A 22,700-nucleotide genomic window follows, 5' to 3' on the forward strand; every position below is an offset into this window, starting at 1 on the left:
AATACCATCAAATATTTTCATCTGCCACACCTTTTTAAGCCTCATTGATTGGCGAGTAGTTGAAAATATTTTTTCAGTTATGGCATCTCTCTCGCTTATTGCCCAATTCAGGGGCTTGCGATGGGTGCCATGTTTTTGTTGCCAACATCTCAGCACATCTCGACAAAGGTTGGCAGCAAATCTACCTGTCAGACGGGCGCTATTTCTTGCATTTTTTGAAATAGCGCCCTTCGTTAAGTGGACTGTCAAACACCGTTCGTTAAGATACGGATAGCACCCCGCTGGCCCAATTCGCTATGTGCGCGAAACGGTGCTGCCACCTTCCCAAGTTTGTTCTATTTGTGAAGTCTGTGCACAGGTTTGAAAAAGAGTGAAAAGGATAGACAAAACTTTGCACCAAATGTTCACAAACTTTCCATATGGCAGTTCCATCATGAGAGTACAAGAGATCGATTTATGCTTACATAGCGAATCGGCGTTTTTATTCTGATTTCGAGCAGTTTTGTTTCAGTCAAGCAATGTGGTATTTACAGGTGTAGCAATGTTCGAAAAGTGGTGTTAGTGCCATGAAGAAATTTCATCACGGTGTGGGTTGAATCGTAAATCAACCAATCACGATCAAGCGTGACGTCAAACTCCAAAAACAAACCCCAAAGAGCTTACGAATTTGCGGTTGTGTTGATAGTTTGTTTTCCCCCAGTTTGAAAAACGTCATGGAAAAACCAACAGCAGCAGCAACAAATCGCGTGTACGTATACGCGGTATAGTGTGCGTACGGTTGCTATCAGCAATCTCAATTGTCCGACGCGGTTTGTTGTTGTAAGTTGACGTCGTTTTCTGATTTGTTGCAACTAATATACTATATATCAAATGTCTTCTTCTTTCTTACCTTTTTAAACCACATTGTCAGTCGAGTAGGTCGAGTAGTTGCATACTTTTTTAAAGGAGAGTCTGGCATCACTGGTGGTGGTGGTGGTCAAGTCAACGCGTACTAATTTGATAAGTTAGCGAACAATATAGATATTTTTTGTTTCCTTTGTACAACAAAGATAACTTTGGACAAAATGTGCTCACTGATGTGAATTTTATTGTTACAGCAGTCAACCAGTTCGCTTTCATACCAGTGTCACAATTTACTTGTTTTGTAAAACCTTTTGAAGTAGATTTTTTTGTCTGGTTCCATTTATTATGTAAATAATTTTTTGACCGCATAAAATTCGCAAAACATTAAGCATCGGTTGAAGGGATTAAGTAGAGTTCTAAATTAAGATACCTTTCAAATTTATTTCATACCATACAAATAAACCATGTCTAATCGTCGACTAAAGGGACCTGGATTAAAAATTCAGGTGGAGGAGGCATCCCACTCAAATCCGGTGTAAGTAATGTAATTTAATGTTATTTGAAACAATGTGTGTTACCGCTGTTTGATTTGATAGGACACCACCAAGAAATTTAGACAAAACGGCCACTATTACAATAGGCAGCAATACATTCGTTGTTGAAGCAGATAATTTAGAAAAAATCTGCGATCTTGGCCGCGGAGCCTACGGAATTGTAGAGAAAATGCGCCACAAACAAACAAATACAATCATGGCAGTGAAACGAATAACAGCTACTGGACAAACACAGGAACAAAAGAGACTGCTAATGGACCTGGACATTTCCATGCGTGCCAGTGACTGTCAATATACAGTCCATTTTTACGGGGCTTTGTTCCGTGAGGGTGACGTCTGGATTTGTATGGAGGTGATGGATACTAGCATAGACAAGTTTTACCCTATCGTGTTCAAGAACGGCAGGAAAATGCCTGAGGATATACTCGGCAAGGTGCGTATAATGCCGCAGAGTTTCGCCAATCATTTACCAGAGAGAAATAATTACAGATCGCGGTCGCAGTTGTTAATGCACTTAATTATCTCTACACTAAGCTGCGCGTAATTCATAGAGACGTAAAACCGTCCAACATTTTAATCAACAGAGCAGGGGATGTGAAAATGTGTGACTTTGGCATTTCAGGTGAGTAGTATATTGTTTTGTACAACTCGACAACTTTTTAGAGGTCGGGCCTGTAAGGTCAAACGGAGGACTTTTTGATCGTGTATAAAAGTTTCAAAGCATAACAGGTTTAACAAATTGGCAACAAAAAATTTAATGATTGGCATTAAGGCACAGGTGTACCAGGCTGGTCGTGCCACACGTACCAAGTGTCCTCAATAAACTTTATCAAATGCCTCTCAAGTTAAGAGTCTCAACTATAATATTTAGTTTATCGAAACCTTAGGAGGCTTGCAGCCAGGGCTGTCCTGTACTCAGTGCGCTCCAGAGCGCTCTCTGCGCACCACCCAGTTTGAAGTGAGAGTGCGCCGTAAATACTTAAGATAGAGCAATACTTAGTTCAGCAATCTTATGGATAATAATCGACTCTATAAATGCCCTTATGTATGAGGCGAATTTTCGAATTTTGTTTGCCTGAGGTGTTATATTTAAAAAAGCAAAATAGGTGCACTGAGTGCAGGACAGCCCTGCCTGCAGCCTAACACGCGCGATATAGTAGGTATATCCCTATATTCGGTGGTGTTCTTTATTTGCTGAAATTTGGAATACGAACTACACAGTGATCATAATAAAATTCTGAGTGTATGTGAAAACACAACAGAAAAAGAATATAGCAAAACAATATTTCATGTTAATTAAGACCGATATTCTTAACTAAAATTTATTCAGCTGAAACTTTTTCAATATGGAAAATAACCACCAGCGATAGTTCTATTTGCCTTTTTTTTAATATTAAATACTAGCTTGTAGCCCGATGTCACTCGGGGCCCCTTTGCTTCTCAGTCACTTGTTGTAGGGTAAGGTGGGCCAAAACGGATCACTTAAGGATCAATCACAATATTTCTTTCTATGCAACTATAACACATTATGTTCCTATTAAACACCAAACAATAATATTGTTTTTGAAACGATTAAACATGTACAAAATTTTCTTTAGAACTCTATTTTTTGGCGTCTTCAAAACAAACGGTTCAAGATGGGTCTCTTGGCCAAATGGGTCAGTTAAAAAAACTTGAAATGTTCGTAATAAATTATTAAAAAGTTTGATTGTGACTAAAAAATCGAAAATTTAATAAATGGCGTGACTAAGTAATCGAAAAATTTATGATTTATACAACTTGATAGGTATATTTAACCAATATTGTAAGAATCGTTTAGATTACGTTCTCGGCAATTTTTCAATAATTGCTTTTTTCTGCAATTATCTTATCAGTTTTCTGCTTTACGGTAGTTTTCTTTTTAGGACTATTATTTTCCATCTTCTCAAGCCACAAAAACCCTGGGTGCAACGGGTTTCATTGAGAGATCAGAATGTGCGAAATCTTCATTAGTGAAGACGCTTACGTCGAGTGGATACAAACCAGTGCGTCAAAAAACATTTTCCACCGTAGCTTGCTCTACTGGCTTTCCATAAGCAGAAATCTTAGCATGCTTTACTGACTATCGTTTGGCTTATTTTGTATACTACATAAGCAGAGATGTCACTTCATTTAGAGATTTTATTTTACAAAAAATTAGCTTTAAGTTTTTCAAAAAAAAACGTTCGTAAACAGATTCTAAAGTAAGTAAATAATAATTCGGCAATAACTTTTCAAAATGGCCAATCTGCGAAATGTAAACAAACCGAGTGAGCATTTCTTGTCTTGTCCTAGTGCGGCAGAAAATAACCCTCACTCGGTTTGTTTACATTTTGCAGATTGACCCTTTTGAAAAGTTGTAAGCGAATTACGCTTACTACTATCTTAACCAACCGAGAACCGGGGTGGCTCTTGCCGTATCAAGAATTCCTCTTCGTTGTACTTAGTCCTGGGCTAATCGTCGCCAATTCGTTGCGCGTCTCGACACACGCCAGTCGATTTTAACCTGGTCGAGCCATCTGTTGGTGCTGGTGGGTTACTTGAAAAGAACGGATTTCACTGCACAGTCGTCCGGCATCCTTGCGACGGGGCCCGCCCACCGTAGTCTCCCAATTTTCGCCAGGTGTACGATAGGAATCTTGCTAAGTAGTGCCTGCAACTCGTGTTTCATAAGCCTACACCACTCCCCGCTATCCGTTGGTACTCCGCCAAAAATATTTCACAACATCTTTCGTTCATCCTCGTACCAAATGTACCATATACCACTCTACGGGCACGTAACGTGTACAATGCTCGACGGAGACTTGAAAGCGCTAGACGTTTTTGAACGTTGTGTGCTTAGGACCAACGGTGTATGGAGGAGAAGAATGAACCCCGAGCTGGCGCTGGTCTTCGACGAACCCAGTATCCAGAAAGTTGCTAAAGCTGGAAGAGTACAATGGACAGGGCATATTGTGAGAATGCCGGAAAACAACCCCGCAAAAATGCTCGCATCACATATTCGTGGATTTCAAAGCAGCATACGATATAGTTGAACGCGAACAGCTATGACAGATAATACACGACTACGGTTTTCCGGACAAACTGACGCGGCTGATCAAAGCTACCCTTAAGGGGGACCCTACTCTGGAAAGTCGGAAAAATCGCATTTTATTTTTTTTTTGCATTTTCGAGACGCTTACACCTTCAGAAATGTCATGCCAACAGGTTTTTTTAATATCTGATCTGATCTGATTGCTCGTTGAAAACTCACGGCAAAGATTGTGGAGTCACCTCAAGCGAAGTCCATTGCTGTACGCAACTTTGAACGCGTTTTCCCGAAAACCATTTTTCTTTAGCTGGCGGTACGTGTATCTCAGAATCTAGCGGACCGATTTGACTAAAAAAAATTTCAGCATGTAAAAATGAATTATCTAAATTGTTTCGTAGCCGTTTTTTGATATCTCAATTTTTCAATTTTTTATGAGCTCTTAATTGGCGATTTTTGATGGAAAAACATCTTTCTTTCGGAAAATTTGTCGCCATTTTGGTAATTTTTCGAATTTTCAAAAACCGCTACGTAATAATTTAGGTATGGACCTAAAGCTTCAAAATTATCCTTGAAATCCGTTCTATGATACTCCGTTGGTTCCCGGCACGTACCGCCAGCAAGGAACTATTTTCTAGAGGGCACTTACGCGCCCACCTGCCGCCAGCATAATAATCACTATTGTGGTATCCAAAAAATACAAAATATATCTTCCAATGTACCTCAACCAATAACCAAAATACCCCAACACTTAACAATAATTCTAGCATCTGAAAAAATTTTATGAAAATTTATTATTTTTCGGTCTTCTAGAATAGGGTCCCCCCTTAAGCGTAGCACATCACTCGCTTAAGGGGGGACCCTACTCTAGAAGACCGAAAAATAATAAATTTTCATGCGCGTTTCGGGAACACACTCGAGTCCTTTCGTATCGCGCAGAGGGTTGCGGCAAGGGGATGGACTGCCCTATATGTTACTCAATATCGCTATTGAAGGTGTGATCCGGCGAGCGGGCACCGAAGCGAGAGGAAGGGTTCTAGGATAATCCTCAGTTAGGTTTACTATCAATGGCTCTAATTAAAAATTTCGTCCATTACAACGAGGATTTCACCGTAACTGTGGTGAAAGTATGTAACCCTGTCTCACTCCTACAGCAACCGTTATAGGGTCTGCCAGGAGCCCGTCGTGTAGCACATTACACGAAACCGCTTCATACTGAGCGTCGATGAGATAGACCAGCTTATCATAAACTCCTCCACGTATTGGCATTCTGTGCCTTGCATCCAGTTCACCGGGTATGTTACAGTATCCCAGTTATTGCTGACGAGCTGATGCAACATCTGCGTTGACAAAACGGGGTAAGCTTTCAGCATCTCGGCTGAAATGCAGGCTGTTTCTGGTGTTCTGCAAGACTTTACATATGTGAGTCCTAGACTAAACCTCGTGTTTTTTAGTATTGACCTTGAAATGCCGTCAAACATTGATGAAGGGACGGTAGGGGAAAGTAATTAAAGGTTTTTTGGTAAATGGGGGGAAAGAGTGGAAAGGTGAGGGGGGGGGGGTTGTAGCTAAGCATAACAAGTTGCCGTTGTGACTCCTACCTTTTGTCCAATGCTGGAAGGTGCATGGGTCGAACCAAGCTATAATCTGAGATTATAACCGATTTCGAACTCATAACACCCGTCCCCTACCGTTCCTTCATCAATTATAGGACCAACGTTTCGAAAAAATATTAATATGTGAGTCCTGCTTCAATTTCAACTAACGACGGCGCCTTGGAGTTGACACGGTCGATGCAACGCACTGTGGGCGTTAGATAACCCGGCCAACTTTCCAGCATAATATTCAACACAAAAAACTTGGCTATTAGCTGGGATCTGACATCACAAGATTCGGAACACAATCATATACATGGATACCTCGATATAAGACAATTTATCTTTTCAAAAAGTTGTCTTACATCGAACCATGATTTTTTCAAAAAAAATTTTGGCAATAGCGGTCGTCAATTTTGCTCTGTGTTGTGTGTTTACGTTTTTTGACCGATTTATTGTATGAGCTATTAGTTTTTTACAATTTTTAGGATTATCTTGAAATAATGGACATATTCATGACGTCGCTTTGGAATGGAATTTAGCTCTGGTATCCTTGTCAACTATGTCAAAGGAATTTGTCTCATATCGAAGTTGTCTTATATTGAGGTATCCTTGTAATATGCTATCGCGATAAACGCAGTGATAGATTTCTGCAAGTCCTTATCGGTAGAAATGCGAGTTTTACATTTGATTCATATGCATGCATGAAGAATGGTTTCAACAATTATTTGGCCATACAAAATAAAATACCGTTTATAAAAACCTTCGACCGTTTATAAAAAATTGCTAATAATATGTTCCATTCTCCAGGTTATTTGGTAGACTCAGTTGCGAAGACCATTGATGCTGGATGCAAACCATATATGGCACCCGAAAGGATAGATCCCCAAGGTACTTTGAAGATCGGTTGACTTCAAAAAGAACTTCAACTTAATATCTATTTCTTAGGAAATCCTGGAGAGTACAACATAAAATCTGACGTTTGGTCCTTAGGCATTAGCATGATTGAGATGGCCACCGGCAATTTTCCTTACAGTTCATGGGGCTCTCCTTTCGAGCAACTGAAACAGGTGAATGTGCCTCTCTAATTGATGCTACATATTTGCTGACCATCCTTTTAATGTTTCTACAGGTTGTTAAAGATGAACCCCCGCGATTAAAATCGGATGAGTTTACCGATGTATTCAAAAATTTTATTATCGCTTGCCTACAGAAAAATTTCCAAACACGGTTTAACTACGAACAGCTACTTGATCATCCATTTATTAAAGGGCACACAGAAAAAGCGACAGATGTTGCGACATTCGTTAGCGAAATACTGGATTTGACAAGCACAGCTTGATGATCCTAGTGATAATTAGGAATTTAGTTAGAGGGTTTATTACAGTTAAAATCATACGTCTAAAAATAGGATTTTTTGATTGCGATTTAATTTGCCACCTCTAAATGCCATATTTTCCTTTTTTTTTTTGCTAATTACGCAATTACATTACATACACTATCAAATGTTAAACTCTAACTTAGTTTTGTTAAACAAAATGAAATGTTTTATTCGTGAATCCCAGTTTTAATTGAGTATTTCGTACAAATTTATCAATTCTTATTAAAGTCAGCAATCCAATCGTTGTTCCAACCAGCATGATAGGTAGAAACTAAATTATACATAACTTGTTTTAACGCAAAATAAAATGGAATGCAAGATGGAATGGTAGGGGACTTTCTTCATTGTTCCGTATGCCAAAACTTGCATGCATGTACTATAGTAGTCACGTTATCTATGATAAAGCTAAGTCTTTTATTCGCGGAATAAATTATCACCATTATATGCTGCTATAAATGATCTATCGTTCGAGATTTGTTTATCTCATCAAATGATCGCAATTCAACATTTGTCTTCCAGAAGCACATTTCCGAAAGAAGTTTGGTATAAGCGTGGCTGAAATGAAACGAAATGGTTGTATTAATTCATCATATATAGTAGCCACTTTCATAAAATTATGATTTTAAATCGAACGAATGACAAATGAAAAAGGATTATATTACAATTGCCCGAAAATTCGAAAGATGTTTTTCCGAATGTACCAATTCCCCGAAGATCTTTTTTTGAATAAACAAATGCGCTATATGTCGAACAGCTTCTATACCCAGACACTAGCAATTTCTCGAAAACAAAGAGTGAGTCAATAGACCTAGCAAAACGAACATACCTAGAAAGAGACAATTTCTAAATAATCTACAGGGTCCGGCACTCGAGCATTGAACATAGAGATTGCTGACTTACATATATCTTGTTCATACTGCTACGTATCACGCGATTTGTATTCATCGGGATTTTTTTCCATAGAGTACCTAATTGTTGCCCGATGCCAACAAACCAGCAATACCATTATTATATTGGCATTACTTCAGCTCTAAAACTGTTTGAAAGGTGATGATGAGAATTCACTATATGCGCGATAAAGTGCTGCCAACTGCCCAAGTTTGTTCTATTTGTGAAGCAGAATAGGGATTTGTTAAAGAGTGCAAAGGATAGACAATTAGTCATATGTTACATGCATTCAACATTGCAACAACATTGCAACATTGCAACAACAATTATTCCGTAAACATCTCTTCAGAAGTCTGATAGTTCTTATACTATAGTTGCTTCGATAATTTACTAACGTCTACTCGCAACTCATATAGGGCAATATTATGCCTACAGCGAGATGGCCGTTTGGCACAGTCTACAAAGATAAGACTTGCGATACCATGGACGTTGGTTCGCAACTTGGTATTAACGCAAAACGGGAACAACGCAAACGAGAAGAGAACAACAGAACTATGCTACATTTTTGCTCTTTTTCTTTTATGACAGTGACGGTAAAGTAGGGTGCTTTAAATCAGCCAAGAAAGTGGCCATAATTAGTTGTTGAGCAGCATTACAAACCAATACAGTGCAAATAGTCTGACACTTTAGCATTATATACTTGCTGTATATGATAATGTATTGCTATTTAAGTGCCATTTTTATTGCTGAGTGGTTGCTTGGGTATCTCATGAAGATGAGCAACCTCAGTGAAGATACATGCCACTTTTGCGGATATGACACCAAAACATCACGCAGCACACCTATTGTGCAAATGTGGAGCGTTAACGCTAAGAAGACTAAGAATCCTCGATGAAGGAACATTAGAGCCTTTGGATATTTGGACTGTAAGCATTGGCGGAACGAGCGCTCATTTCTAGGGGGGGCTACAGCCCCCGGCTTTTTTCGACCATTTTATTTGGTCGGAAAGCCCCATTTTTCTAAGGGGGGGGGGCTGAAAATCTCCTACGGGGGGGCTTAGCCCCCCCTAGATCCGCCAATGACTGTAAGTACCAATAAGGCAATTAACTTCATAAATGCAAGTGCTGTGTCATAATGTATCATAGCCTCGAGGTATGATGCTGGCCTAATAAACGAGTCGTCGCATGTTCGAATCTCGGCTGAGAGAGGCTGTTAGAGTCAATAGGATCGTAGCAACTGGTCCTGTACTCTAACAGCTGACTGCGAAGTCTGTCGTATAAAAACAGAAGGTTAAGTTTCGATAACGGAATGTAGCACCTAGGCTTTGCTTTGCTGATGTCATAATGTGCACATAGATTAAGGATGGAGCATACCACAATAGATCTAAATGTTGGTCGCAGTGGTTTCGTCTCCTATAAAGAAAAAAAATCTTTCGAATGAAAGATGAAAGACGATAAAATACACCACTTTCGAGACGCTGAAGAAAACTAATATCCTTGAAGAAGTCGAACCGACCGACCAGAAAGTCGAATGCGGCATTCTTGTGATTCGTTGACCCTCTGCTGCCGACACTGTTCGAAACACATCCCAAAGTCTACTCCAATTATACTGCCAATTTCCAGAACAGCTAGTTTCGTGGTTGGTCGATGGAACACTGCAATCACCGTCAACCGTTTACAACTTACCGATAATTCTGGCTTCCAATAGCGTAGATAAATGGATTGATAACTGCAGACATCCAAGCAAGTACAGAGGCGAACACGTGTAGATTTGCATGTGACCCATCGTCGTCGATGACATTTGCAAGCATCAGTGGCAAGAAGCATATTAGAAAGCAAAGATATATCGTCAGCAATGTCAGCGTTAACCGACAATCTTCCTTGTTGCGGAAAAATGACTCGATCCTTCCTGATGCGTTGGCACTGTAAAAATATATGTAAATTATATACTCAATGTTTCTAGGTTAAATGGATACTTGTGTGCTTTCAGTTTGGATCTTTGTTTGTGCACGGTGTAGAATATACAAGAGTAGGAAACAGATATTACGATACACGGAACCAGAACACCAAACAAAAATATGAACTTCTTTGGCGAGCTGTCGTTTTTCTTAAGAATGGTGCAGGAGAATGTTTCTTCGTCTAGGCCTAATCGACCCCAAACTTCGAACAGTGGAAGAAGCTGTAACAAACACCAACTATCAATAGTCTGCCGCTATTGTGAATATTTAATTATTTACCATTATTCCGAAAGAAAAGCCCCAAATCAAAAGTAATTGAAAGAATAAACTGATTGGAGTATAAATCTTAGAATACCGACTAGGATGAAGTATCAGTGTGTACCGATTGATGGTAAGACCAACCATACTGAGAACTGACACTGCCACATTACCGTAGAAAAACACGGGAAACACTTTGCACAATCCCTCGCCCAGTGTCCATTGCTAAAAACATAATGAGTAATTATAAATTGCAATTCTGGCCGTATTAGTAAGTAAATGGAATACCTGATTAAGGAACCGAATTGCTGTAAGCGGCATATTGACTGCACAGAAGAAGAGATCTGATACGGCAAGCGAAAGAACAAACACCGTCGTCGGATGCTTCCGTAGTTTTTGATATTTCAGGAGGGCTATTACGGTGAGAAGATTGCCTGCAAAAAAATGTTGATGTCTATTAATAAATCATAAATTTATCAAACAAATTCATGGATAGGACGATTTGGGATATGGAATCATTACCGGAAGTAGGAGTTATCTGCTCTATTTATAAGAAGAGTGGTATATACTCGATTATGAGAACTGCCGAGCGATTCCCGAATACCACCTACAGAGTGCTTTCCCAAATCATCTTCCATCGATTAACATGACTTAAAATGGCTACTTTAGTTGCATTTTAATGCTGTGTGAGAATTTTAAGTGATCTATCGGACCCATGCGAATCACGTAAAGGACTTCGTCAAGGTTTTTCCTCTCTGGTTTACAACTCCTGTTAAGGCGACAGACAAGCCGGAGTTCAACGGTGACAGACCAATTCACCAGACAATAAATATCTCTGAAACGAAGTATAAAGTGGCGGGCGAGACCAAGTATGACTCGCTTAGGCAGTAATTCAACCAGCAGCAACAAGCGAACAGAAGCGCGAGAGGTGATCGGTTAAAATTATGAAGCGAACAATTAGAATCAATCTAAATTAAATAGAATTAAAATCAGTGAGCGAAAATTCCTCAAATCTTCAAAGAACATTTCGTCGACGTGATGTGTTGGAAATTGATGCCTTCTTTTGCGTCTTCTTGGGCAGTAACAAAACAGTTTGGATGTTCGGAAAGACACTTCTCTGAGCAGTGGTGACACCGGACAGCAATTTGTTAAACTCTTCGTTGTTGCGGATGGCCAACTGCAAGTGACGATAATTCTGATCGTTTCGTTGTCGCGAGCAGCATATTTCCTGCCAATCTATTGGCGGAATCTATTGAAAATTGACTGAATTATAAGCCGAAGCGGGAAAACGCGTTTCTACTTTGATGACGTCATTTCCAACAACCAATCACGAAGTAAGAATTCTGGTAAAACATAGGTTCATTATTTTCAATTTTTCAATAGTTCAGCATCAAGAATCCATTAATATTTTTTGAAACGATGGTTCTACAATTGATGAAGGGACGGTAGGGAAAGAAATGAAATTTTTTTTTTTTTTTGGTGAAGGAGGGGGAAGAGCGGAAAGGAAGGGGGGGGGGTATTGGTAGCTATGCTTGACAAGTAGTCATTTTGACTCCTACCTTTTGTCCAATGCTGGAAGGTGCATGAGTCGAACCAAGCTGTAATCTGAGATTATAACCGGATTCGAACCCACAACACCCTCCAGGGCATGTGGTTCGCTGGTACTTGTACCTTTGAACCATAGAGGCGCTGGACAAAAGGAGACCGCAAAATCCACTTCTCAAGGATAGCGACGCGTTAGGTTGGGTTATCGACACATATTGTGCCGCTTCCTACATCAATTGCAGATTACCACCGAGCGAGAAGTTTTAATTTAACTACTGTTTACTTTCAGGACGACGACACTATGCCGGCCCTTACGACTTGCAAGGTAGTGCACGTGACGCATAGCTACCAATACCCCCCCCCCCCTTCCTTTCCGCTCTTCCCCCTCCTTCACCAAAAAAAAAAAAAATTTCATTTCTTTCCCTACCGTCCCTTCATCAATTGTAGAACCATCGTTTCAAAAAATATTAATATATATGTATGACCGCATTTCAAGGTCAAGACTAAAAACTTGAGATTAGTCTATTACATAGGAACGGGGCCTTCCCTCGAAAACCCGCGCTGAGAAACGCGGCTAACACAAGCTGACAGACGAACAACGTCACGTGCACTACCTTGCAAGTCGTAAGGGCCGGCATAGTGTCGTCGTCCTGAAAGTAAACAGTAGTTAGATTAAAACTTCTCGCTCGGTGGTAATCTGCAATTGATGTAGGAAGCGGCACAATATGTGTCGATAACCCAACCTAACGCGTCGCTATCCTTGAGAAGTGGATTTTGCGGTCTCCTTTTGTCCAGCGCCTCTATGGTTCAAAGGTACAAGTACCAGCGAACCACATGCCCTGGAGGGTGTTGTGGGTTCGAATCCGGTTATAATCTCAGATTACAGCTTGGTTCGACTCATGCACCTTCCAGCATTGGACAAAAGGTAGGAGTCAAAATGACTACTTGTCAGCCAAGCATTAATTTCTTTCGAAAATAATGGAGAAGACAAAGCAGAAGGGATCCGTAGTGGTACTAATGTTTATTTGACCGTCAACTTAGTATAAGGCAGAAGGTACAAAACAAACTTTAACTTACTTAGTACTTAGTAGCCTTCAATCATCAAAATGAATAAAACGATCTGAAAAATTATCGATTTGCAAAAATTTGGATTTCTCAACCTGTAGCACAGTCAAGCCATTTTAACATAACAATTTTTTGATATCATGAAAATACATATATATGTGAATAGTGTTTGATATTAACGAGAGAATTTGGTGAATAGCTGGGTGCGTGAGGGAGATACGGTTCGTTAATTGGGTGTTGATTAGTTGGGCCATGCTCCAACTTGAATGTCAAAATTCTATTGAACTTTTGAGTTTAAAAATTTCAAACAACTGTCAGTCGGCCCAATAAGCGAATCAGCTGAAGTGCAGTCGTGACCCAATTAACGGATTCAGGCTGTACTCCGATTCTGCCATTGGTAAAAATATTTGTTTTTGGCATCACAAATTACACAAAATACATACCAAAAATACAATACAATTATTTAGCACTATTATTTACTTAACGCTATTTGACGCCACACATATGGCAATATGGTGTGAAAGACAAGTCAAGGTTTCATCGCCAAAACCCGCCTAACGTAGTTCTACGCCAGCTACGCAGTTGTGTCTGGAATACAACCTTTCTGATTTTTTTTATAAGGATATCATGTAATGCTTAACTAATAAATAAACAAAAAGCTGTGTTTAGAAAAGTACAATAACAAAACTATTCATTTCCTATTGGTGGGGTGGCCATTGTTAAAAGCGGAAGGTGCAAATAGAAAAAATGGCTGTTTTTCTTTCTTTACAGGGTTTTATAGGGATTTCCGTACAGAAAACAGATGTGCAGGTGGCTGGGTAGACAACAGAGGGGGAGCTGACAAATGGGGAGGAACGTCCGAAAGAGGAGCAAGCGTTGTAGGAGCAAGGTTTTTGCATTATAAGCATTTCGGTTACAATAACCGATGTACAAGTGACTGTGAGACAACGGCTCCCCGAGTAAGATCGGGCACTCAGCTAGTATATAAATAAATGAAAGTAAAAAGGTTTGACAAAACGGGTCTTTCCTTTTAAAACGGAGGTACTATCACTAATCGGGGGGTATCAATCGGAACCAAATTTAAGATTTTTGCTTTCTGACCTAAAACGAACAATCTGACAAAATTCGGTTCAAATCCGTGAAGGTCGATTACACGGTTATCAGATATTTTGCATGAGTTGAGTCTAATAGATAATTTATAGGTTTCATATCTAAATAAGGCCATTACAAATATTTTAAGAAGTTTTTGTCCTTCCGGTGTTCGGCCGCTGAAGGGGGGGGGGGATCGAAAAAAACAAAGTGAATTTTTTAATCGAGCAAAAAAAATATGCATTTTGGGCATTTTTACTTAAAGTTTAAACGTGAAAACCAATTCTATTCTTGCTTTTAATTTGTACGTTATTTTTCATGCAAAAATCTACGAATAAAAAGACAAAAACAAAAGAAAATCTTTTTACCCGAGTTTCGGAAATTCTTCGGAATTGATTATTTATTTTTATATTCCAATTCCCATGTTTTGCCGTTAAGTCCAAAACATGCTCTTTTTGGCATATAATATTGTCTTATTGTCCAGTATTTACTAGTCGAACAAGTCTGGAGATTTGCCGTCAAAAAATATAAAAACGTATCCCTTGCGTTTATAGTCAGCATTTTGCAAGTTAAATATTCCAAAATCGATTGGATGAGCGTTGAAGCTTAGAAGCTCAAAGAAAAATTTTGAAACAGTAGCTATTCAATATATGCTGATTAGCAGCAGTCGTTTAATCGTTATAAATAAGAAATGTACCTTGAGTACCTGGGCTATATAGTTTCGTACGGCATCAATTTAGGCGTGGTCAATGACTGAAGGATAGTAGGTCGAAACGTCCGCTGAAAGCATCATAGTTTTTATTCTCACTGAAAAAATCAACTAAAGTGATATATAAAATTCACGGTGACGAACTCTAACAATACGGCACCAATTTTGTTCTTTTAAGATTGAGTCCAACGCTTGAATATATACCTATGTCACTGAAAATGATTACCTTTGCTCATAATGGTAATAAACATAGTACAAACACCACATATTATGAAAACAAAAACAGAGACCAGTAATGAAGTACTTTCTCAGTACCAAAGCCTCGTACCAAATGAATTGAATTACCCAAACCCAATTGTATAAAAATCCACATGCACTGAGAATTTTTATTTACCGCTGACCAACTATCCAACTTAAAACGCTTCCATGTGAAACATTTAAAAACAGTTCCTCATTCTACGTGACATATAGAAACCAAACGCTGTTATTGGTAAACAATAATGCTTTCACGGTACTTGTCGTTGATGATTCAATGTGCTGAATGAAGTGATTCAACTATATTATGAGTCAGCTGCGGTCGCACGCGAGGCGTTCTGCGATCGCAGTAGTTTAACCACCATACAAAGCAAATCCTAAAGCACCTGATCATAAATGCCATATGAATTAGACAATTTAGATCTCAGGTGATCATCATTTCTGCTGCTTCTGCTGAAAATTATTAGCAGAAATAAAACTATTATCATTGGTTTGTTATAAAGGTGATGTTGTTAAAAACTTAGCAAATACATACTTATGTAAACGCGCGTCCCGAAACACTGTGTTCTTATCGATTCTTATCGACTTATTAAATTCGTGCTGTGCTATTTTCTATGATTTTGGTATGAGCAAGCCAGGGAAGGGCATTTTGTTATGTCTACATTTGGCACATTAACACTCTGGTGCCTTCTCGACAAATTCAATTCAATAACTTTTAAAACAACATCTATCTTCCATTTTTCTTTATAATGTGAATGGGAAAAGGATTTTGATCTTTATTCGATCAAATTTAGTTTATTTTATAAGTGTCCGATACACAAAAAAAAAGAATCAATACAATAAACTTACAAAAACCAGGGCAACCGAACAAATAATTATTTTGCGTTTCTATTTGCGATACAACTTTGACTAAATCCTGAGTTAGCAAAGAAATGTATCCAAAATAAATAATTGGCAAATTTGCTAATCTTCCTCATCTGCATAAGTATTGCTTTTTATTTAGAATTCAGTGATAAAATACATATTGGGGTCTATTGTGCGAGATAAGTGACGTGAGAATACAAATTTCGCTGCGCAGCCATTCGCATTTACTTTGGTGTTCTGCGAGTCGAGTCACATAGCACATAGGTCCGATTTAAAACTGCTATGTCATTCGATTCGACTCGACCAACGTCGAACAAAATTTGATAGACGGCAAATTAAATAATTGGTCGTGTCACGTCACTCGCCTCACAGAATAAGACACACTACACTTCTTGTAATATTTTCTCAACAACTAGGCTAATTTGCCAATTGTTGCCCACCGCCTATTGTTGTTTTTTAAATAATATTTTAAAATATTCTTTAGCATCATTAGGAGCATCTGGGTCTGTTGATTTGTAACAAATAAATAAACAAATTTGAAAATATCAATGTTACCATAACCACAAATCATAGGGTGGACTTGTGACTATCACTTGTGATTATGGTAACATCGATATCTTTAAATATAATAGGCGGTGGCCAATGGGTTCATACCGTTCTGGTAATCCCATTGACAAAATTATTGAGAGCCATTCGTCATCTAACTTGAATCCGGTCTTGTCGAGTCTATGACCAGTAGACATTATTTCATTCACGTAATCCTCCATTGACGAGCAATCTTCAAGGACCAAACTAGTCAGCATTCGTAGCAAATTTATTTTGCGATACTTGCTGCTCTCCTGGAATGCCGTCTTTAAACGGTTCCATGCTACCACAGCCGTTTGCGCCTTCTATACCAAATTGTACTTGTATGGCTCGATACTTAGACAAATTGTTGCAAATGTTCGCTCTGAAAGATTCTCGCTTATCTAGTTGTTTTCTGGAGGACTCCCGGCATGCCACGTACCCTCACGAATTATGACCAGTCGTATAGCAAATGCCCACGAAACACAATTTTCACGACCTTTCAATTTATCCCTCTGTAACAGAGGAAAACCACCGCCTGCAAGTCGCGTTACGCCATCCGCATGCCCACTTCCGGATCGATTGCTTATACTGGATGCGTCTTGAATACTACCGTTTAATGTTCCTCCACCACATTTCCATCGGTTCTAGCTGAATTTTCGTTTTCATTACCGCCGACTTCCTGGAACATTTCTTGAAGTGAAAAATCAGAGAGGTTGTGTACAAGACATCCCAAGCAACATTATGAATTTTATTGTACTATTATGGTGGACGTCAAGACCAATTTAGGTCTTAAATGCCATCATAAGAGTGTAATGAAACCAAAATTGTTACTTGGGATGACCGCATATTGGTGACACAGGACTACGTAAGTCTCTTTGTGGCGATGTATTCATGTATGTAATAATTCGATTATTCATGTATAAATGCTACATGCAGCATATATAGGGTTTGATTTGACTGCAAGTTGAGAATATTCCATTTTTTTTTTCGAATGAATGTGAATAGCGCCTCAAATCTTACTTCAACATCAAAAACTATTTAGTTAGACATATATGACACATTCCGCCGTGACGTTACAACGTGTTGACTATTCTTTGCACAGTATTTATGGTTCAGCTGGGAAAATCGTTGAGAAACCCCCAAATATTATTATATATTTGGAAAAAACATAAAATTTCCTATTAAAGTTGAACAATTTAATAGCATTTGCTTTACCTAGATTGTTTTGGAAAACAAATATGTAACGTGACGTTACAACACGCCAGAAATTCGTCTTTTGGTTCTTCTGTTAAAACCCCGATTTAATTTCCAGGTTTCGTATTCTACTTAGACGCTCCAAAAACTTCGGTTTAATTTGTTGTAACTTGGTTTTAATTGCTATCACTTATTCACGGCAGACACTTTTTCAATATGACGCTTAGGCTATTACAAATTATTTTTAAAGTTTTTGTCAACCCCCCCCCCCCCCCTCCTCCCCCCTTGCAAATTGGCTTGACAAATCGGGTGGCAAAAATAATTTGTAGAATATGAGTAACTTTTTTTTATAAAATCAATTGTCTGTGGGCTCTATAGTCTAAAAAACTCGAAAAATGAGTGTACGAGTTGAGTTAACGCTTCTAGCAGGAAACAGAAATGGAAATTCAAACAATGGAATTTCCGAAAATCAGCCAAAAATAATTTTCTTTCGGTTTTGTTTTTCTTTTCGTAGATTTCGCATGGAAAATAATAAACGTATATATAAAAAGCAAGAATAGACTTGGTTTTCACGTTTAAACTTTAAATAGAAATGCCCAAAATCCGTATTTTTTTTGCTCGATTGAAAAAAGCCCCCCCCCCCTTTAGCGACCCTACACCGGCAGGACAAAAACTTTTCAAAATATTTGTAATGGCCTATTGAAATTAAACTAACTGCGGCACTGCTCGTGTTGCCGTTGGTGGTACAGCACATATGCCAAGTCTCAAAATTACAAAAACCGGCCGGTCGGTCCTGCCTTCAAAAATGCGGGGGGGATGTGGCAGCATTATTTTTAGAGGATTTGCCTGCTGGAATGTGTAACGTGCGTTAATGACATATTATTTGGGTAGTCGCCGGAAGTCGGTTGACAGTTTCACGTGTAAATGGGATGAACAGTCAGTTGTGGAGATAGCGAACGGTAGAAATCAGAGTAACAACTACCGTGGACCCCCGTTCGTTTGACCGTTTTTAATCTGAACACTTTTTAATTTGAACCCCGCTGGTTTGCACTACGTGCAAATTAAAAATAGTTCAAATGTCATTCTCAACATGGCATCATTTACCTTCGCAGACAATGCACATAAACACGATTTGTTTGTACTGATCTAGCGTGTTTAATCCTAGTTTAATCAGTTTCACATTTCGTTTCCCAACGATTACGATAGAAATCCGATCGGAGAATAACATATTCGCTGCTTGCAACTACCAACTAAACGAGACTAAATCAAGCCACCAAAACAATAACAAAGAGCAGGGCGGCCAGTTCATACAAGTTTCAGCATATTTAGGGTTACTAGTTGTTCAAATTAAAAACGAACCCCGTTAGTTTGCATGAGGAATCGTTCAAACGAACGGGGGTCCACTGTACTTGCTTCTGGCGCTAGTGGACAATTTAATGTATATTACCGCCAGGAGCAAAGTATTGTTACTGCAAAACTGGCTATCTTCAATAATTCACTGCTCAGGATTGCTAATAAATTTATCAGAAAATTTACAAATTAGACAAAAAGTACAAATCCGGCTTCGTGTGTCGGAAAACCGGCTTTTTTGCAGAATTGACCGGCCACCGGCTTTGCAAGTGAAAAACCGGCCACTTGGCAACCCTAACAGCACAATCAAGGCAAATAGCAATCAAGGAGAAATGGTAGGATTTCATTTAGTTCTCTTGCAACTTTGTTATAGTAGAATTAAATGGAATTTTCCATCGCCTTTCTCGTTGATTCCTGAATTGTACCAAGACTTGTTCGATAATAATTGGAAACTATTCCAACCAATCACGACAATTTCTAGTACGACCGAGTTAGAGTTATTTTCAATTTTTCAATGACGCGCATTGAAAATCAATAGTTTTCTATATTTTCCATACTATTTTTCGATTTCTGAAAATTTGCCTGAATTATAAGCCGAAGCGTGAAAACGCATTACCACTTTGATAACGTCATTTCCAACAACCAATCACGAAGCGAAAATTCTGGTTAAACATAGGTTCATTATTTTCAATTTTTCAATAGTTCAACAACAAGAATCCATGCTTTTCTTCATTTGGGCCAATTCTTAGAAGATTTTCCGATCGATTGGTGTAAGAATATAGAAAATCGATCGGGAAACCGCTAAACTATTAGCGATCAAAACCTGACCACTTTTCGAGAAAGATTTTTTGGAATGACACCCTATCCCAAACCTTGCCGTAAGACGTAATCCTACGTCAAAAACATGCACATATATTCATAAACTAATTACAATATTTTCTTCGAATTTAGTGTGAAATTACTAAACAATGCTACAAATTCAACGAAAAGAAAAACGAAATATTAAATATAGCATTGTGTACTAGGGAGTAGATAATTTACGGCAGTAGCTATAAACGATTAAGTAAACAAATAAATTTTGAGGTGTTTTGCCATGCGTAAAAGTGTTGCAAGTAACCCCGGATGACGGTATATGTATTTCCTTTTATAAGCATTAATATGACAGTGCCCTTTCTATACAATATAGAGTTATGGTTTAGCATGTTGTGCGCGATCAAATGTGTACACCTACGGTGTATCGGACTCGACTGATAGTAGAGTTAAAAATGAAAATCCGGGATGTGCTATATCGGTCACATCATAGAGGTCTTCTGTAAACCTATTAAGCGATACATTAACTCTAATTTGTTTACATTCGCAACCTGCACCCTAGTTTTGCGGAGAACATCAATATAACCGACCTGCAAATGGTTGAGGTTTACATATTTAAAGCAATACTATGGACAGTAAACCCCATGCCACAGCATCCAGTATGTATGGGTCGGTTTCGTCGAAAAAAAAACGCATGGGGAAAAACTGAACTCGCGCTCTCGTATTATTGTGATAAGTGGTTTTTCATTCGCGCACACCAGCGACGGTTTTAGCCACTCAAGTGATGGGATAAACGCTACTAGTCCGAATTTAAATGGTTTTCCTTGGCATCGGATCGCTGCGGAAACTAAACGCGGTGCTATAGAATACAGTCGCTTTCTTTGTATTTTGTTTCTGTTTACTGCATCATCAAGGGTCGCCTGCGAGTCCGTTTATAACGTTTTCCAGTGTAATCAGAGTCGGAATTTCAACGCTCTCTTAGGGGCCGTTTCGATATCGCGTTAGCCAATATCATTATTTTTCATAGAACGAGTTAGAATGTAACTTTTCACAGAATGATTTTTACTGCATGTAGAATTGTTTTGCTGATGCTATTTTGTGGCTATGCTGAGGCTTTTTTCTCATTCATCCCATAAAAAAATGTAGATTTTTGCATCCAAAACTATTCGCATGTTTTAACATGTCATGCAGGCTTTACCTAGAAAGTATTTCTTGATTACAGCTGTAATTCTTAGCCGAGTTTAGTAAAGAAGACAGGAGTCAAAATGCTTTACGTTATTTGTGTACGCTTCATTTTCTGTGTATTGGGCTATGCATATGATTCATGTGACCCTCTTACGTTTTAATTTGTTGAGTGATGCACTATTTACATTGTAGGTTTCTATCGCGTCAGACTGCAGAAGTATTTAGTTTCAAGGAAACTTAATTCTACCATTTCCACTATGAGAGCGAGCAAATGCGGTCCAGTAATGTTCTGGCACACCATGGGTGAATTATGTCACGAATTCGATATAAAACGCAGAGCAACGTTCAGCTGTTCTCCCTTGTTTTCTCCCTATGGCTCTGTATGTATACATAGTTTAAAAATACCCATCAATTAATTAATTATTTATTTATTATTGGCACTTGACCCAACGGTCACATTCATCAAATGTATATAAATTCAACCGTACGACAGAAAACGAACTGCATTTTGAATCATCTTTTCCAGGCAATATCGTGTGGCCGCAAGAGAACAGTAAGAACGTAGAGCTTATTTTTTGCTTCAGTAATGTGGTAAACATCGCCAGGTTAGATTTGAGGTATACTGCTGGTCTCACAAGTCAGTCGTCATAAGTTCGAATCTGGGCTAGGTGGTACTGCTAGATAGAGTCAGTAGAATTGTTGCACTAGCCTCGTAATTGTCCTGTACTCTAATAGCCGGCTACGAAGTCGGTCGATAAAAAAGAGTCAAGTCTTAGAAAAACGTTTAAGTCCTAGGCTTCACTTTTTTAATTGCGCTTTACATATACAAGGTATGAACGATACCTTTCATATAGTTATAAGAAAAACACCAGGTACGTGTATGTAGTACATGCCTACATAGAATAGAATGCATACCTCCACATAGAATACCTACATTAAATATAGCCGAACTGAAGTCATTTATTATGCCGAAATGAATGCAATGGAACACGTATTAGCTTGAAGATATGTGTATTATAAATGACACATTCGTTGAAATAACCTAATGCTTACTTTAGCATAAATATTTCGAATAAGCAAGTAGGTGCAAAAATATATTGTTTAAATCGAATTGACCGTGGAAAACATAGGTCATGAGACAGCGTTTTCAATTATTGGTAGAAGGCAGGATTTCAATTATTCGCCAATCCCTGCTTTTGTATTTCACGAACCTGAAGGAAAGATTTATTACTATGCAGAAGTGGGCACCGCTAACCGAAATTTTAGCTTCGCTAACAGCTAACCCGCTAAATCAAAACGTTAGCTTCGATAACCGCTAGCCGCTAAATCAACCAAAAAATGAGCGGAAGCTAACGCTAGCCGCTGAATTTGTTAGCACTTGGTAATACATTGATCAGCGCTAATTAAAAGCAGTACGAGAAAATCATCATTGCAAAGATCTAAGAAAAATTACAAGAATTGGGGTTTATTTCTTATTCCCGTCGTAGTAAGGAAAGCCACTCTAATTTTAATCTTTTTTTAGGTGGATTTGAAGAATAGTCCAAA

At 38.6% G+C, this 22,700-nt stretch overlaps 2 protein-coding genes across 2 annotated transcripts in view; one reads left to right on the forward strand and one right to left on the reverse strand.

Moving 5' to 3' along the window:
• The first annotated feature begins 953 nt into the window (after window positions 1-953).
• Window positions 954-7,988, forward strand: LOC128736117 (dual specificity mitogen-activated protein kinase kinase 6). Its single transcript, XM_053830599.1, has 6 exons — window positions 954-1,378; window positions 1,440-1,830; window positions 1,887-2,019; window positions 6,849-6,929; window positions 6,987-7,108; window positions 7,171-7,988. The coding sequence occupies exons 1-6, from the start codon at window positions 1,308-1,310 to the stop codon at window positions 7,378-7,380; spliced, it is 1,008 nt and encodes a 335-aa protein (XP_053686574.1). The 5' UTR covers window positions 954-1,307; the 3' UTR covers window positions 7,381-7,988.
• LOC128736127 (protein trapped in endoderm-1) overlaps window positions 7,590-22,700 on the reverse strand; it is a 33,614-nt gene continuing 18,503 nt past the window's right edge. The window contains exons 2-6 of the mRNA XM_053830609.1: window positions 10,811-10,956; window positions 10,544-10,747; window positions 10,283-10,485; window positions 9,993-10,229; window positions 7,590-7,974 (exon numbers count right to left, since the gene is read on the reverse strand). Of these exons, the coding sequence (XP_053686584.1) occupies window positions 7,869-7,974; window positions 9,993-10,229; window positions 10,283-10,485; window positions 10,544-10,747; window positions 10,811-10,956 (896 nt within the window). The 3' untranslated portion in view covers window positions 7,590-7,868. The remainder of the gene's footprint in view (window positions 7,975-9,992; window positions 10,230-10,282; window positions 10,486-10,543; window positions 10,748-10,810; window positions 10,957-22,700) is intronic.

Source organism: Sabethes cyaneus, chromosome 1, assembly GCF_943734655.1.
Source record: "Sabethes cyaneus chromosome 1, idSabCyanKW18_F2, whole genome shotgun sequence".
Taxonomy (NCBI): domain Eukaryota; kingdom Metazoa; phylum Arthropoda; class Insecta; order Diptera; family Culicidae; genus Sabethes; species Sabethes cyaneus.

Excerpts from the sequence above, each read along its gene's own strand:
- LOC128736117 (XM_053830599.1), top strand. The coding sequence starts at position 1,308 with ATGTCTAATCGTCGACTAAAGGGACCTGGATTAAAAATTCAGGTGGAG. Across the intron at positions 1,379-1,439 it reads GCATCCCACTCAAATCCGGT|GACACCACCAAGAAATTTAG; the intron begins GTAAGTAATGTA and ends TTGATTTGATAG. Across the intron at positions 1,831-1,886 it reads CTGAGGATATACTCGGCAAG|ATCGCGGTCGCAGTTGTTAA; the intron begins GTGCGTATAATG and ends AAATAATTACAG.